General features: G+C 39.5%; 1 protein-coding gene across 1 annotated transcript in view; it reads right to left on the bottom strand.

The window, feature by feature from the left end:
• Positions 1-2817: 2817 nt before the first annotated feature.
• The window catches only part of KDM4C (lysine (K)-specific demethylase 4C), a 252049-nt gene continuing 237404 nt past the window's right edge, over positions 2818-17462 (bottom strand). Inside the window, 3 exon segments of the mRNA XM_010000645.1 lie at positions 2818-2994; positions 6731-6823; positions 13537-13656. Coding sequence (XP_009998947.1) covers positions 2818-2994; positions 6731-6823; positions 13537-13656 — 390 coding nt within the window.

The raw sequence follows: 17462 nt of genomic DNA, 5'->3' as shown, positions 1-17462 counted from the left end.
GACTTGGGGACTGCGACTGCAGCAGTTTGCCGCGGGAAGCGGCGGCGGCGAGCGGCAGCACGCAGCAGTTGTGGCAGAGCGGCTTTGGGACCGCGGCTTCGGCGGCTTGTTGCAGCAGAGCGGCTCCCAGCAGCGGTGGCGGGGGGAAGCACGCGGCAGGAAATGGCGGCGGCAGGCAGTGTGTGGAGAGGACCGCCCCGAACACGAGGAGAGAACGAGAGAGAGAGGCGTGCTGCGCTGCCTCTTTTATGGGGTTTTCTGCGCTCCCGATTGGCCGGTTTTGTATTTCCGGGCTTTTCAGCCAATCAGACGGGACCTAGTCCCGCCCCTGCTTCCGGCCGCAGCTCCTCCCCCGTAGCCTACACACAGAGGGTTCAGCGCCGCGTGGAGACGCCATTTTAAGTCAGTTTTGTCTGCTGACTCAAAGGACATTTCATGTTCGTGTAAGGAAATACCTGGTCCTTCAGAGCAAACAAGCCTGTTCTGGTGTCCACCTACACAATTCAGATAGTAGTAAGCTCCTGGTTTCCTAGAGCATGACACACCAACCATTGTATGTGAGTCTGCTCTCTCACATATCAATACCTGAGATGGAACTGAAAAGTGTGGCTTTTCAGGAGTTGTAAAGGAACAGGAAAGTTCTTTCTAGGCCAGTTACTTAGCCAATCCAGTTTGCAAGGGCCATAATGTCTTGAGACAGGAGGCACAAAACTGTGATCATGGCAATGACTATGCTTTTCATTTGCACAGCAGGTATTTTACAGTGCCTTAAAAAGGTCAGAAACTTTTTCAAAGCCTCCAGAAACTTCCAAACCAAAGGGTATTTTTTTGCTGAAAGGCAGAAAGGGAAAAAAGCCAAGTGATGTTTTTTGCATGAATTTTAAAAAATATTTTTGCAGCAGTTTAATCAGCAAATTTCAAGGAACTTGAAGAGAAAGATGCTGGATCTATTTTATAGAGATTAACCTGTTTATTCACAGTGTCATAAGAAGTCATATCAAATCTAGCCAAAGAACATACACTTTATTTTTAGCCTCTGTAGTACTCCCATAGCACCATTTATTTAATTGCAAAATATATTCAAATGTATTCAACCAACTAAAAACCTTAATGCTTCAAAATTTTTATCCTAGACCAGTATTTTGAAACTAAGCATCAATAATAAGGTTATCAGCTTCATTTAACTGTGGAAGGCAGCAGAGATCTTGCATTTTACAACTGTATTACTAGTTTTTATTTTTCTTTTACAGTATCACAGAGAGCTCTGATATTCTGAAATATGCCAGTCTGTACCCACCACAGCCCACTATCTCTAGAGAAAGTGTTCTCAATTGGAAATAAATTCCAATCATCACAGCTAAGCAGTTCCTTAGACTAAAAGGGTTCTGAGTGATTTCATGGTAGGAAAAAATATAGTTAATGTAACACAGAAGAATTAAATTGTCAATTGAGGAGTCACATAGCAAATGAAAAGATTTCAGTGTCCACTGTGTGTCTATAATCATGCAAGGGCTACAATGAAACAAAGACCTGTGTGTCTCAGTCTGGCTTTATAATGAAAAATTCTTTGGTTTCATATGTTCTGGATTTTTTGCAAGCAAAATCCTAGAAACAGCTGTGCTCACATTTAAATTGGATTTTGAAAGGGCTCTTTCTCCTCTGTCAGATAGTTAGAAATCCTGCTGATGGTCCAATTTAAAATAAACTGATGATGTCATTTTGATAAAGCTCTTTCCTAGTTTCACATACCCAAGCATTTCAGACAAATTCAGACTTTCTGCTTTCTATGAAACATTTAAAAAGGTCAAGATACAATAAGACAAGAAATAAAGGTAGTGTCTTTATTAAGTTTGCATTCCAATACCAAGCCATGTGTGTGTCTACATGTACATTGTGTTGTGCTCAGGAAACTATATGCATACTGCACGTAGTGAAGTTTTTTTATTCCTACATCTATAAAATAATGGGATTGAAAATCATATCAACAGACAAAATGCTGCAAGTAGAAGTACAGTATTTATTTGTTTATTTTAAAACATCATTATATTGATAGAATATTATTTTAAAAGACCATAATATATTAATTCAAAACTAGGTTGTTATGCATATATACTTGAATTCTAAGTTTTCATACATATAATGAATGAAAATTGTATTTTACAAATAGCTCTTCGAATAGATCTTATGAAAAACATGTTTAAAAATAACTACCAAAACTTGCCTCTTTAAATATACAAAACACCCTTGCTGCACTGAGGATATCTTTCTTAAAAACCAAAAATATCTAAGTCAACAGCTGAGTCCACATCAAACCCTACTGAAAGTAGTAGTGACAAAAGAATTCAAAAGCACTGTACAAAGTAAGTACAGCTTTTGTTTAATACTGTACATATTTTTGTTTAAAACATGTTTTATAAAAACTGTTATTATTGAACTTAAAATCTTTTCCTGTCTGCAGAAAAAATTAGCCAGTGAAATTATCTCTGTTTACTAAAAGTTCTCATCTGAATGTGAATTGTCTCTCATAATTCTAAAGGAATTTCGCCACTTATTTCAATGCAAGCAGGACAGAAAGTTTTCTTCAGTGTATCACTGTGTAATCGCTCTTACTCTCACTTATTTTTGCCTTTAGTTTTATGATGCAAAACATTACAAAATCTTTAATACATTAACTGAAGAAATCAGAATGTAAATATTTCAGCTTAAGAGGCTGGTGCATGGATTTGTTTATTGCAAAACTGAGTGTTCAGTTAACTGAAACCAATCAAATAATGCTGCACGCTTTTTGATCAACACCCTGTCTCTCTCTTGTGTCCTTTATAGGCCCTTCTGGCATTTCTTCTGGAATGAACTTTTCAAGAAGGTGCGGTATCCTGGATCATCCACATATTCATTTTTAAACCGAGAACTCAATACTCTCTGCCTCTTCTTCTCTCCCAAGATAATATCTGCCCCATAAAATGTGTCTTCAAATCTCATGTCAGAGGCTGTAGACTAAAAGCAAACATTAATTACACACACAGGTTCATACAGGCTATCATATTTTGACAAAGAAAGGTTGCATGGAAACTCAGATATGTTTCACTAGATCACATTAAGTTAGCTCCATTACTGATTATTGAGTTAGAACTGTTTCAAGGAAAAATTCTAAATATTAAATGTTTTATATGCACCCATAAGATATAATTCTTAATTCTCCATATTTCCCACGTACTATTCATCATTTAATTATCTATGTCTGTAGTGTTCCTGATGTGACTCATTGTTAGTTTTTATTTTATCCAGAGGTCACATAATCAATCTAATTCAAGGTGGAAAACAGCAACATGAAAGTGATGCAATTGTAGGCCAGGTCTGATCCTAGCAGTATCAGTATCAAGTATTACCCATCACTTTGTGTTACTCAGAAAAGTTTTAAGTGCAAGGCAGGATGGCATGGACCCCTGACAACAAACCTGCACACTGCCCAGTTTACAAATAACTAGCATCACAAGTTCAGCTGTCTGTCAGCAAAGCTAAAACAGTTTCAGTTGAGAATCAACTGGAACAAAGCAGTAGGACAGCAAACAGCAATCTATTCCGGAAAAAAGCAGTGGCAGAAATTTTTGAACCAATTTCCACCACTGATGTCTAGGTAGGTTTAAGATTTCCAGGATTAGGAAAAGCATAATTTAGAATAAATTTGATTTATTTTTTTCAAGAGGACAGAAACAATACCATAAGATGTCTTTAGCTTGCACTGTTTTCAGCATAAGGAGAGGAAGGAAGTGCTGAGCATACCTTGAAGACTAAGTTACATGTTTATAGAATTTGAGGCAATACTAGGAAATAATTCAAGGGTTTGAACACAGCCTGTGATTTGTTTTACTTAGTTGATCAAATTCAGAGTGTTTAACCTATACTTAAGTCCCCTATGAAGTTAATAGTGTCAAATGAAATTTAAAAAATAAATCTATAAAAACTCAAATTTTAAAAAGAATAGCTAAACCAAACCACCTTTGTGTTGTTATCCATAGTGAAATACAACAGTTTACATTCTACAGAATGTGCAGTGAATTATAAATGCTTTCTAAACAATCTCTAAAACAAAAAAAGGTAATGAAATGTTTTCTGAATATATTTCATTGAATATAACTAGATGGTTCATTTAACATTTTCCGAGACATCTCTCTTAATCCTAGGTGGTCAAGACAGTGAAAGAAGAATGCACATACCCCCGAAACAATGATAAAAAGGTGTCATAGCCAAAAATATTTGATGACTGTACCCCCCATTAGAAAGCACTCTCATAACTTTGACCTGCTTACAAGACTGATTGACAGAGTCCCTTGGGAGGCTGCCTTGAAGGATAAAGGAGTCCAGGAAAGCTGGACATACTTCAAGAAAGAACTTTTAAAGGCACAAGAGCGGGATGTCCCCATGTGCTGGAAAATCAGTAAGCAGGGTAGGAGATCGGCCTGGCTAAATAGGGACCTTTGGCTAGACCTTAGGAACAAAAGGAGAGTCTGTGACCTTTGGAAGAGGGGACAGGTCACTCATGAAGTCTATAAAGATGAAGTGAACCCATGCAGGGTGAAAATTAGGAGAGGCAAAGCACAGCTAGAGCTCAAACTAGCTACTGCTGTTAGGGATGATAAAAAATGTTTCTATAACTTCTTTAACAGCAAAAGGAGGAAAGGAGGATTAGGGAAAATCTCCATCCTTTATTGGATGCAAAAGGAATCTTAGTAACAAAGGATGAGGAAAAGGCTGAGGTGCTCAATACCTACTTTGCCTCAGTCTTTAGCAGTGGAACGAGCTGTTCCATGGATATACAGCCACATGAGCTAGGAGACAGGGAAGGGATGCAGAATGAGGTCAGCACACTTAAGGAGGAAGTGGTCAGAGACCTACTACACCACTTAGATGCACACAAGTCTGTGGGACCGGATGGGCTACATCCAAGGGTGCTGAAAGAGTTGGCAGACGTGATCGCTTCCCATTATTTACCTGAAGTCCTGGCTAAGTTGGGAGGTTCCAATGGACTGGAGGGTAGCAAATATAATACCCATCTGTAAGAAACGCAGAAAGGAGGATCCGGGAAACTACAGACCTGTCAGTAAGGGAAAGGCTGTGGATATTGTCTACCTGGACCTCCAAAAAGCATTTGACACAGTTCCCCATAGCACTCTCATAAAAATACTGGCTGCTCATGGCCTGGAAGAGCACACGATCTGTTGGATCCAGCACTGGATGGACAGTCGGGCCCAACGAGTGGTGGTCAATGGAGTCAAATCCAGCTGGGGCTTGTCACAAGTGGTGTTCCTCAGGGCTCAGTGTTGGGACCATTTCTGTTTAACATCTTTACTGATGATCTTGATAAGGACATAGAGTGTATTATCAGTAAGTTTGCAGATTACACCAAGCTAGGCAGGAAACCCCATGCAACGCTACAGGCTTGGGGAAGTGTGGCTGGAAAGTGTCTGGCACAAAAGGACCTGGGGGTTCCAATTGATAAGCGGCTGAATATGAGCCAGCAGTGTGCCCAGGTGGCCAAGAAAGCCACTGGCATCCTGGCTTGTTTTAGAAATAGTGTGACCAGCAGAAGTAGAGAGGTGATTGTCCCCCTGTACTCAGCACTGGTGAGGCCACACCTGGAGTATTGTGTCCCGTCTTAGGCACCTCAATTCAAGAGAGATATCGAGGTGCAGGAGTGAGTACAGAGGAGGGCAACGAAGCTGGTGAGGGGCCTAGAGAATAAATCTTATGAAGAATGCTTGAAAGAGCTGGGAATGTTTTGTTTGAGGAAGAGGACGCTGAGGGGAGACCTCGTCAGTCTCTGCAACTACCTGAAAGGTCATTGTAGAGAGGTTGGTGCTGGTCTCTTCTCACAGGTCATTAGCGATAGAACAAGAGGGAATGGCTTCAAGCTGCAACAGGGGAGGTTTAGACTGGATATTAGGAGAATTTTTTTCACAGAGAGAGTGGTCAGACACTGGTGGTAAAGCCATCATCCCTGGATGTGTTTAAGGGTCGTTTGGATGTGGTGTTGTTAGATATGGTTTAGGAAAGAATTTTGTAGAGTAGGGATGATGGTTGGATTAGGTGATCCCAAGGGTCTTTTCTAACCTGAACGGTTCTGTCATTCTATGATTCTAATTGTACAGTGGCACTTTCCCTTCTCAAACGTTATGCTCTTCATGAATCTCAACACCTTGTCACATGGCATACATATAAAAAACTAACTGATGGATGTCCAAAGCTGCAAGAAACTCAAAAAACATAGTGAAGATTTAGTTTTGAACCCAAGGCTGGTTAAATGTTTGCCAGTGACATTTATGACTTCTTATCAGGTACTTTGTTTCTTACAACAAATTAATGTTCTGAAAATTGTAGAGTTGTAAAAATACTTGCTATAAACATACTGAAAGAACAGAATATCTGTAAATTTAAAAATCTTACCAACTTGGTAATTCATGATCTGACAGAAAAATCTACAAGGATGTCCCTTGTAGGAGATAACATTTATGCTTGACAACAGCATTTTCCTGTACTGGAAGAACAACTAGCCATTCTCAATAGCAAATGGACACTTGTACTAATTGAGCAAATTTAGTCAGCCATTTTGGCTACACAAAGCATTTGTACAATTTATACTGAAATGCAGAATAAAGCCAAACATAGTGTTATTTGGATTCTGAGCATATATATATATATATACACTAGAAAGATATCATCAGCAAAAACTTACAAAACGTGCTTTTACTCTCTTAGGAAGCTCTTCATCAAGAGTGTAGATCTCTTCTCTCTTCATTACTATTTGAGAACCATCTTCAAACTCAACCTAATTGAAAAAATGGGTATTTAAAAATAGAATAATAATTTAACTGTTGTGTGAAGTTTATCAGAAAGTATACAGACAAAAATACATGTGCAAACACCAAAGATTTTTATACAATTATTTTGCTATTTTAGGAAGGCAGTATTAGGACAAAGCATAAAAGGTATTCTTTTTTTAAGAACTGCAACACATTCGTAAGTTGAAAATAATGTCTAAGCAAAGAGACTTCACAATCAACTCACACACATATACAATAAAGTAAAATTTACTGGATTAGGAATGCCAAGCAGTAACAACACAGACAACATTATTTTGCAGAAATGACATATTAAAATGTCTTTTTGTCATTTTTATTTGCCTTTAATTTCTTTTTTACTTGCTTCTAATAACAAAAAGAAAATTAAATATTTAATTCTATCATACTCTGCTTCAAGGCTGAGGAAAATCCTGTCAAAAGAAAGAAAGTATGAGTGACAGCTAAGGAAATACCAGTTAACAGAATGTTATTGAATCTGATGGAATTTCTTTAAAATGCTCTGTTCAGAAGATGAAAAGTTTTATCATGCTTAGGTTTAGATTTAATCCAACATGAACCCTGTTAGCAGAAAATAAGAAAGGAAATGTAACTAGGTGTTGGGAATGTTAAAATGCTGAGGCTATGAAGCATTTAAGTCTGTTCAGTAGCTGCTGATTTTTTTTTTTAATACTTCATCCAAGAATTGTGAAGTTCAGCTATTATCTATGACTGCAGTTTCAGTTCTCACAGGAACTGTACTTTGAAGTTTATTATAAACGTAAAAGAAGTCCCATTCCACATTGTAAAGTGACTTAATGAGACCATATGAACGACAACAACAGACTTATGTTGAAAGAGTAAGCCTAAATACATATAGAGGAAAATATTATCTTATCAAAAGTATTATCATAGATACAAGCGAACAATTACAAATTGAACTTGTAAATGGAATGAGTTTTGTAGATTCAAATTAAAACCTTGCCATGACTGACTATGTCAGATTAATTACAAACACCTGAAAAATTCAATATAGCATATCTACTCTCAGAAGTCAGGCTACAGATCTTTGGACTATTAACTTCTTTGAAAGCAATTTTTTTAGAGCATATTAAAATACATGCACAGATATGCAATACACTTAAAATACAGAGAGCACAGATGGATAGCGAAGTCATGAAAGTCATCCTGTAATGTTGTATACCTGGAGTTTGGTGAGGCCTTTGATACTGTCTCCCACAGTACTCTCCTGGAGAAGTTTGCAAATCATAACATAGAAAAGTGTATTCTGGGTAAAACACTGGCAGGATTGCTGTTCTTAGACAGTTGTGGAAAATGGGGTCAAATCTAGTTGTTGCCCAGTTACCAGTGGTGTCCCTCAGGGCTCAGTTTTAGGGCCAGTCTTGTTCAATGCCTTTCTCAGTGATCTGGATGAGGGGATCAAGTGCACCTCCAGTAAGTCTGCAGACAACACCAAATCAGGTGGGAGTGTCAATCTGCTAGACAGTAGGAAGGCTCTGGAGGGAGACCTAGACAGAGTGGATCGATGGGCTGAGGCCAATTGTATGAGGTTCAATAAGGCCAAGTGCTGGGTCCTGCTCTTCGGTCACAACAAACTCATGCAAAGCTACAGACCTGGGGAAGAGTGGCTAGAAAGTTGCCCCGCAGAAAAAGACCTGAGGGTGCTGGTTGACAGAAGGAACATAAGCCAGCAGTGTGCCCGGGTGGCCAAGAAAACCAACAGCATCCTAGCCTGCACTAGGAACAGTGTGGCCAGCAAGAGTAGTTATTGTCCTCTACTTGGCACTGGTGAGGCTGCATCTCAAGTACTGTGTTAATTTCTGGGCCCCTCACTATAAAAAGCACATTGAGGTGCTGCAGCATGTCCAGAGGAGAGCCACCAAGCTGGTGAAGGGTCTAGAGAACAAGTCATATGAGGAGTGACTGAAGTAACTGGGGTTGTTTAGTCTGAAGAAGAGGAGGTTGAGGGGAGACCTGATCACCCCCTACGACTACCTGAAAAGACGTTGTAGGGAGGTGGGTGCTTGTGCAGAATAGCAAGGGGAAAAGAAAAGGGGCCTCCTCTACCTGTAAAGAAGGAGACAAAGCAATATGAGACCAGCCAAGGACGAGGGCTTGCTGTGAGCAGCACTGTGAATGTCGACATAATCAGAACACTGCTTATCCTGTGTTGTGTGATTGGCTACATCCTGGGAATGCAAGGAGTGTGTATGTGCCAACGAGCAGCTGTGAGTGCTGTTTACATTCTCTGTATCCCAGCTGCTTACTCTCAGTCCCCAGTGTAAAAGTATATAAGGGAGCATTCTCTTAAAATAAATTATGCATTGCTTCTCACCCTGGAGTCTGTCTTAGCACACCACAGGTGCTGGCCTCTTCTCCCAAGTAAATAGCAACAGGACCAGAGGAAGTGGCCTTAGGTTGTAGGAGGGGACATTTAGATCGGACATTAAGAAGAATTTCTTTACTGAAATAGTGATGAGGCACTGGAACAGCCTGCCCAGGGAGGTGGTGGAGTCACCATCCTTGGAGGTATTCAAGAAACATGCACATGTGGCACTTGAGGCCATGCTCTATTGGCTGAGGTTGTGGCGGTTTTTGTGAGTGTTTTTTGGTGGGGTGTTTTTATTTTGGTTGGTTTGTTGGTGTTTGTGGGTTTTTGTTTTGCGTTTTTGTTTGTTTGTTGTTCATTTGTTTGTTTGGGGTTTTTTTTTGTGTTGATGGCTGGACTCAGTGATCTCGGAGGTCCTTTCCAACCATGACAACTCTATGTTTCTGTGATCCTTGCTCCTCTCTGTTCTTGTTACTAACCCCATAAGCCTGGTAGGCTAGTGGCATGTTACAGGACCTTAGAGGTCAATTTGGCTTAAGCATGTATAATAAAACTATGGCAGTTCAAGTATTTTTCACTGGGATTCAGGAGTGGCTTTTCCTTATTGCACAATAGATTTGGTAATATGTTTAGCATAATACAGTTAGTAATTATGCTTTTAATATTTTTTGCATCACTGTTGAAAGAACTGGACAGGAAATGAACTCTGCCAGATCCATGAGATCAGAAAACCATCTCCTGGATGGACAATTTTTTTTTTTTAAGTTTTTAAAATCTGGTAGTTTACAGCAGCAAGCAACTGCATCAAGCCACAGAATTTGGTACGTTTGCAGTATGAAATATATTGAACATTTACAATAAAGACTAACTGTAAGTTCTTCAGCTCTAATTCAGCATACTACACTGGAAATAAATTTGCTGTATCATTAAAGGCAAACATAAGAGCTCTTACGACTTTCAACAGTATCGTGACTCATGCAAAATAAAACCCCACAATCTCTATTAGGTCAAATTTAATTTAGACTTCAGGTACTACAGTTCAAATCATGAGTTTTATCGAGCAAGTTATTTTATTTGGACTTCTGCTGCTGTACTGTGTTATTCTCTCTATGAGATTTTATCAGAACATCATAAATTAAAGGATCAGCTGAAATTGTTAGAAAGCAGCTAATGGATAATTTAATAATCTCAAGTGAAGCTCAAAAATAAATAGTGAACCACAATATAAAAAATTATCAAGACATCAAATGTAGATTGCATTTACAATTTCACTTGAACACCTGCTTCATTTGGCATGTGTAACTCTGCTTAGAGATAGCCTAAGATACTGAGTTATCAATGTCCAAGCGGATGGCACAAATTCTGGTGCATTATGTCACAGCTCCTGCATGCACAAGTACTGTCATACTCAGTACAAATGTCTCATGAATATCAGGAAAACCCACAGATCTATCCAAGTCGAACACCTGTGCCTTACTAGGTCATAACACTTATTTGAGAGAGTCCTTTTCAGTCTCTCCTTTTGTCTCGGATATCACAAAAGAGTTGGTAAGAGACACTTGAGGCTGTAACAGAGATCTTGCAACCCAGAAGAATGGACTATGTGTATACATTGGTACTGGGGAGCTATCAGCCAGGCTGTGTAGATAAGAGCTACTAACTCATCTTGAAGTTAGCCTTGCAGTCTCCAGGTAACAGACTTTCTGTAATATATGACCATGTTGTAGCAGCCTCCTCTCCTCCTTTACAGATTGAAATAGCTGTCTGTCTCTAAAGTCCTATGTAGTGCAATCTGGACTCCTGATAATCTTTAATCTTTGCTGTTTCCCCTGTGACAGGGGATCATTATAAGGCAGTTTACAGCAATCTCCCATTATTGTTATGCTGAGGAACTTCAACATTTACTGAACCACCACATGCTAATCCACTTTCCTTAAACTAAACTGACTTCATCATGTCGTCCAAGAGGTCCAAAATAAGAGAAAGAATTTTGACTATGTCAGATTCCTTCAAATATGAAACTTGTAAACATTCATCTAATCTATCCCACAGTATTCCTCAGAAGACCAGCTGTTTAGAAGATTAAATTATATGAAGATTAATGCTACTGAAGAACAATTATCTTTATATTTTATGAAGAATTTTTCACCTTCACGATGTAACACAGTGGCTAAATATAAGGGAAGAGTTAAGATTTAGAGACTAGATCAAGGGATCAGACATAGACCAGTCAGTCTCACCTCTGTGTCTGGCAAGATCATGGAGCAGATCCTCCTTAAGGCTCTGCGAAGGCATGAGGAAAGCAAAGGGGTGACTGGTGCAACCAATGTGGCTTCACCAAGGGCAAGTCCTGCCTGACTAATTTGGTGGCCTTTTATGATGGCATCACAGCATCAGTGGACTAAGAAAGAGCAACCAACATCATCTACCTGGACCTGTGCAAAACCTTGATACTGTCCAGCATGACACCCTGGTATAAAAACTGGAACAGTATGGATTCGATGGATGGACCACTCGTTGCATAAAGAACTGGCTGGATGGTTGCACTCAGAAGGGTGGTGATCAACAGCTCCATGTCCAGATGGAGAACTGTGAGGAGTTGTGCTTCCCAAGGGTTGCTACTTGTGCTGTTTAACATCTTTGTTAGTGACAAGGACAGTGGCATTGAGTGCACCCTCAGCAGTTTGCTGATGATACCAAAGTGTGTGGTGAAGTCATCACGCTGGAGGGAAGTGAAGCCATTGAGAGGGTCCCTGACAGGCTTGAGAAGTGGGCTTGTGCAAACTGCATGAAGTTCAACCAGGCCAAGTGCAAGGTCCTGCACCTGGCTTGGGGCAATCTCAGACACAAATAAAGGCTGGGTGGAAAATCGATCAAAAATAGTCTGGAGGAGAATGACTTGGGAGTGATGGTGGACGAGAAGCTCAAAATAAGCCAGTACTGTGCGCCTGCAGCCCAGAAAGCCAACCATGTCCTGGGCTGCATCAAAAGAAGTGTATCCTGTAGGTCAAAAGAGGTGACTCTTCCTCTTCACTTGGCTCTCGTGAGACCTCACCTGTAGTACTGTGTCCAGTTCTGGAGCCCCTAACATAAGAAGGACACGGAGCTCATGGAAAAGGTCCAGAGAAGGGCAGCGAAGACAATTTGAGGGCTGGAGCACCTCTCCTATACAAACAGGATGAGAAAGTTTAGGCTGTTCAGCCTGAAGAAGGGAAGGCTCTGGGGAGACCTTATAGTGGCCTCCCAGTATCTGAAGAGGGCCTATAGGAAAACTGGGGAGGAACTTCTGACAAGGGCATGTGGTGAGAGGACAAAGCATAATGGATCAAAACTGAAAAGGGGAGATATAGGTTAGACATTAGTAGGAAATTCTTTAGTGTGAGGTTGAGATGCTGGAACAGGTTGCCTAGGGAAGTTCTGGAAGGCCCCTCCCTGGAAGTGTTCAAACCAGGTTGGATAGTCCTATTCAACTCAAACCATTCTATGATTCTGTGATGACTTGAGTTCCATCGCAAGTCATTGGCAAAGTGAGAAGGTCAATGCAGCAAGTAATTTACCCTCCTTGTGCTTTGATTTATCTACAGATAGAATAGTAAATTCGCCATTTTCATGGAGTAATGTGAAGCCCTCAGATGAAAAGAATTACATAAGTGAAAATTATTATATGTATATAAATGAAAGGTACCTAGATTCTCATTCTTTCAGAAGTGCTGTTATTGTGATTGTTCTACTGCAGCTTTAACCACGGACTTGTGTACTCAAAGCTGCTGATTTTTCTCAAAGGCAAGTACGTAAAAAAACAATTATTGTGTCTCTGAAATCAGAAGTCAACTTTTTAGCCTTGCCTTTAGTGTTCAGATCCCTTCTGCCTTTGCTGACGATAAAACACTCCTTAGACTATGTGTTAATTCATTCAAAAGTGCCTCAGACAAATGAAAGTGGGAGTATTTATGCTCTTCTTTTTACTGTCCAGCCTTTTACAAAATATTTAAGGTTCATTGTAGTCAGAAGCCAATATTTATTTTTTTTATCATTAATTGTAAAATTACTTGACATAAAAGTGAATAACCTGGATAAAAAAATAAATGTTATCTTTTAATCTTAAGGTCCACCTTTTCACCTGAGTTGTTATAAAATAACCCATTTTCTTGGTTTCATAAGCACAGCACTTGTTAATGGTTTAGGCTGCTTTATTTATTATTTCAAATTCATTAACAGTTACTGTAAGAGTCCACACTCCAGAGTTCTGCAGCTTTGAAGGTACAGCTGGCCACTCCACTGCTACAGGAAATTAACAATTTGCAATAAAGACATCTGAAAAACAGGCACCTGGTAATAAATATAGACTCTTACCTGATACATGTGAGCTGTGTTTGTTCCCAGATACTTTGCACCATACAGTTTTCCATCAGGCCACTTCACTTGGACAACCTCTCCCTCTGCAGGTGGGCCCAGCCTTAGGCAATCTCTGCTCTATTTACAAAGAAGGATGGATTCTCAAATCAGTGAGTGAGCCACTACTCTTTGAAATAAGCAGTAAGCTGCTTTTTACAACTTGGTAATTGGAGGAGATTCATTACCATTGGTGTTTCAAGTTTCAAAATCCTACTAATAAGCTAATGGAAGATACTGTTAGCCTTTCTGAAAATTAAATACTGACCAAAGAAGCATTCCTTTTACAGCTTGATGCTGCATTGTCAAGGCAACATATGCATAAATCAGACAGGCATCAATAACTGTGATACATTTCCTTCAAGAATATTTACTATCACACATTGAAAATAAAGGACAGTAAAGTGCAATTGTGTATGTGCAACACTTTTTCTTTTGCATATTGAAGTAACTCACGTTTTGTTAACCACAGCATAATTTTGCTGGATACTAACTTTGCGGTCTGAAACATACCATGATGGATCCATGGTGAGAATGCCAATGAATCCTTTGCTTAGCTGCTGAAGAAACGCTGAAGGAATCCAAATGCTTACAAACAAGAACTAAGTGAGATTTTTTTTTTTTTTTTAATTCCAGGAGATACAAAGCAGGTGTTTTTTTCCCTGTGTTTTGGCCAAGTTTTGTGCCTGACTTGTTGAGCATGTCAGAGCAGCATATCTTATGCTAGCTGCAATATATCCTTGTAATGTTTTGTTTTGCCCCATATGGTTCAGTATGAACTAAATTACTCATTTTCAGAGCACACATACCACACACCCATAACAGCAGCTGTCTGCATGAGGAAATACATGAAGAATCACAAAAAGATCATGTCAGATCTGTGCTCACTAATTCTCTGCCAAATACTCATCCCAAAAAAGGTGTCTATTCTTTGTACTTACTACATCACAAGCCATGTAAATTGTTATTTAAATCAGTGCTAATGTAGTGGTATTGTCCTATGTGTGAGAGGACATATTCGATGACCATGTTATCTCAGCTCACTAAGGTAAAAGGTCTAGACTGGGAAGAGAAAAGATAAAGCCAAGGACTCTGGTACAAAGACTCAATGACAAAGTCCTTCAGGACTTGGTATTATCTCAGGTTGCTGCAGTACCATTACCATTTTCAAAGTCTCAGATTTACATAGAATAATTTGCAAAAATATTTTATGTTTTTTAGTTCAACAGTTCACATCCAGCAGAAGCCAATAATCATCATGACAAAGAACTCAAAATGTACGAGCAAAAATGCACCATAGTGATCCTTACTGGGACATTACCTTGTTATAATATGCTAGCCAAATCCAGGCTTTACAAGCTGTTTTTAATCACACACATCTTAATCCATTATTTTGATTCAACACATGGGAAAAGAAAAGCACACCTTCCTGCATGACACTACTGTCTCCGTCATCCCTTAGGTGCTGTGCAAGGGGACAGCTCTAAAATCTGTCTGCATGTTTGCTTGGCGAAGGTTGCTGTGACAGACATAGAGAGACTTACCCTTTCAGCTTCAACATGTATTTGAGATAGTGTGTGGCATTACTGTATTACCCTTCCTGTATTTCCAGGAGAGGCAAGGGGAAAGGGGAGAGGATGGCTGCTGCCTGCTTTCCAACAGTGGCATAATCATGACTTCTTAGGGATCAAGGATTACTAAATACTATCATAGCTCTGACTATAAATTAAATTAGATTGTAGTTTTAATGCTCTCTTCTCAGTGATGACTGTCAAGATTATTGTCATTATCATACTTCTTCTTCTACCTATTTACTACTAAAGTGAGAAAGGAGTCTTAGCTAAGTGTCTTGAATCAAACTTAAAAAGCATCATGGAAGATAGCTAATTTCCTGAAAACAATCAATCTATCAACAATGTCAAGCCAGACTAATTTTCCAAGATCAAAAGCCCAGCATGAATTCCTCCCTTTGCACCTTGCACAAGAAAAACATCTCACAGCTTCTCTAGGAGAGCTAATGGAATTGCTCATATGGAAAATTAGAGTTCTCATGCAAATAACTAGACAAATAACAAACCTATTCTTCATGTATCACAACAATGTCTTAGCCTATGGAACAATGTTTGGGAAACATGTACTAAATAGTTTTTGTTGATTTCTGCCAGAATTTCTACATAATATTTTCACATTGCATAACCATTTTAAATATTCTATTTTTTTTTTTTTTCAGCAAAAATAATTATCACCAATATCTTCTGGGAAATGAATAGACCCACTTCTTAGACTGACAAAATTGCAAAAATGCAGCCTCACTTTTCTCAGTCATACAATGAAAAATCAGATGTAAAAATATAGCAATCCTTCAAAATTCCCCTACACAAGCTGTAAATAACGTAGTGTGGATTCAGTCCACATTCAGCTTGTAAACCATGTACATTTCCAGTACAATTACATATTATATTCTGTTCTTCACACAAACAGACAAAATCATGCTTATCTATACCCAAAAGAATACTAATTTAAGTGCCCAGTTTCACATTTCAGCTTTTTTCACAGGTCAGAGCTCCAGCTCCAGGCATGGTCAGCTACAGAAGGTTACTGAAGGAAATGTCCAGTTCAGTTTCAGTATCTCCAAGGATGAGCAGTTCAGAACCTCCCTGGGCAACTAGCCCAGCATTCAACAACACTCACAGTAAAGAAGTATTTTTTTAAGTGAAGAAAAATTCCACGTTAAGGAATTTCCTATATTTCAGTCGGTATGTAACGTATTTTATTTGGTCACTGCACCACTGAAAAGCTCCATCTTTTTTACTTCCCCCATTGGGTATCTGTACACTTGGATAAGATTACCCTGAGTCTGCTGTTCTCTGGGCTGAACAGTTCCAGCTTTCTCAGCCTCTCCTCATGCTCCAGTCCCTTCATCATTTTAATATCTTTTTAGCGTATCTGCTCCTGAATATCCACATTTTTCTGTACATGTGGATCCATAACTGGGCACAGCACTCCAAATATGATCTCACCAGTGCTAGGTTTCTGATCTGATGAAAATGGAAATGGATTTTCTTCATCCTAATAGTAGAAGTTCCACAGAATACTCACGTTAATGGAAGAGTGGGAAGCAAAAGCAGCTTTTAAAGCAAGACATACTATTAGTTATCAATTGAAGGATTGAACTGGGGACCTGTACACTCCCAAATCTTCTATCCTCTCAAGTCAGGGTAGAACTATATCATCAAAACAATTAACAAGAGCCAGGTGATCTGACAAAGGTGCTCTCTGATTTGAATAGACAAGTATTGTCATTTTTCCATTTCACAGAATCACTGAAACACGGAATTGTCAGAGTTGGAAGAGATCTCCAGAGATCATCTGGTCCATCTCCTCCACTAAAGGAGCATTGCCTACAGCACACCACTGAGGACTGCATCAGGGCAAGTTTTTACCATCTCTAGAGAAGGGGACTCCACAAACTCTGTGGGCATCCTGTTGCAGTGCTTTGTCATCCTCACCACAAATAAGTTTCTTCTCGTATTTAAATTGAACTTCCCATGTTCCAGCTTGTGCCCATTTCCCCTCATCCTGTCACTGGCAGCTACAGAAAAGAGCCTGGCTCCATCCTCCTTGCACTCAGCTTTGAGACACTTAGAGACATAAATAAGGCCTCTCCTCAGCCTTCTCTTCTCCAGGCTAAGAAGTCCCAGCTTTCTCAGCCTTTCCTCATTAAGGGAGATGCTCCAATCCCCAAGCATCTTTCTTGCCCTCCTCTGGACTCTCTCCAGTAGTTCCCTGTCCCTCTTGAACTGGGGAGCCCAGAACTGGACACAATATTCCAGATGTAGCCTCACCAGGGCAGAGTAGAGGGGGAGAGTGACCTCTCTCAACCTACT

Source organism: Chaetura pelagica, unplaced genomic scaffold, assembly GCF_000747805.2.
Source record: "Chaetura pelagica isolate M959 unplaced genomic scaffold, ChaPel_1.0 scaffold596, whole genome shotgun sequence".
Lineage (NCBI taxonomy): Eukaryota > Metazoa > Chordata > Aves > Apodiformes > Apodidae > Chaetura > Chaetura pelagica.
Note: the sequence above shows the minus strand (reverse complement) of the source record. Positions and strands in the feature narration are given on the sequence as shown.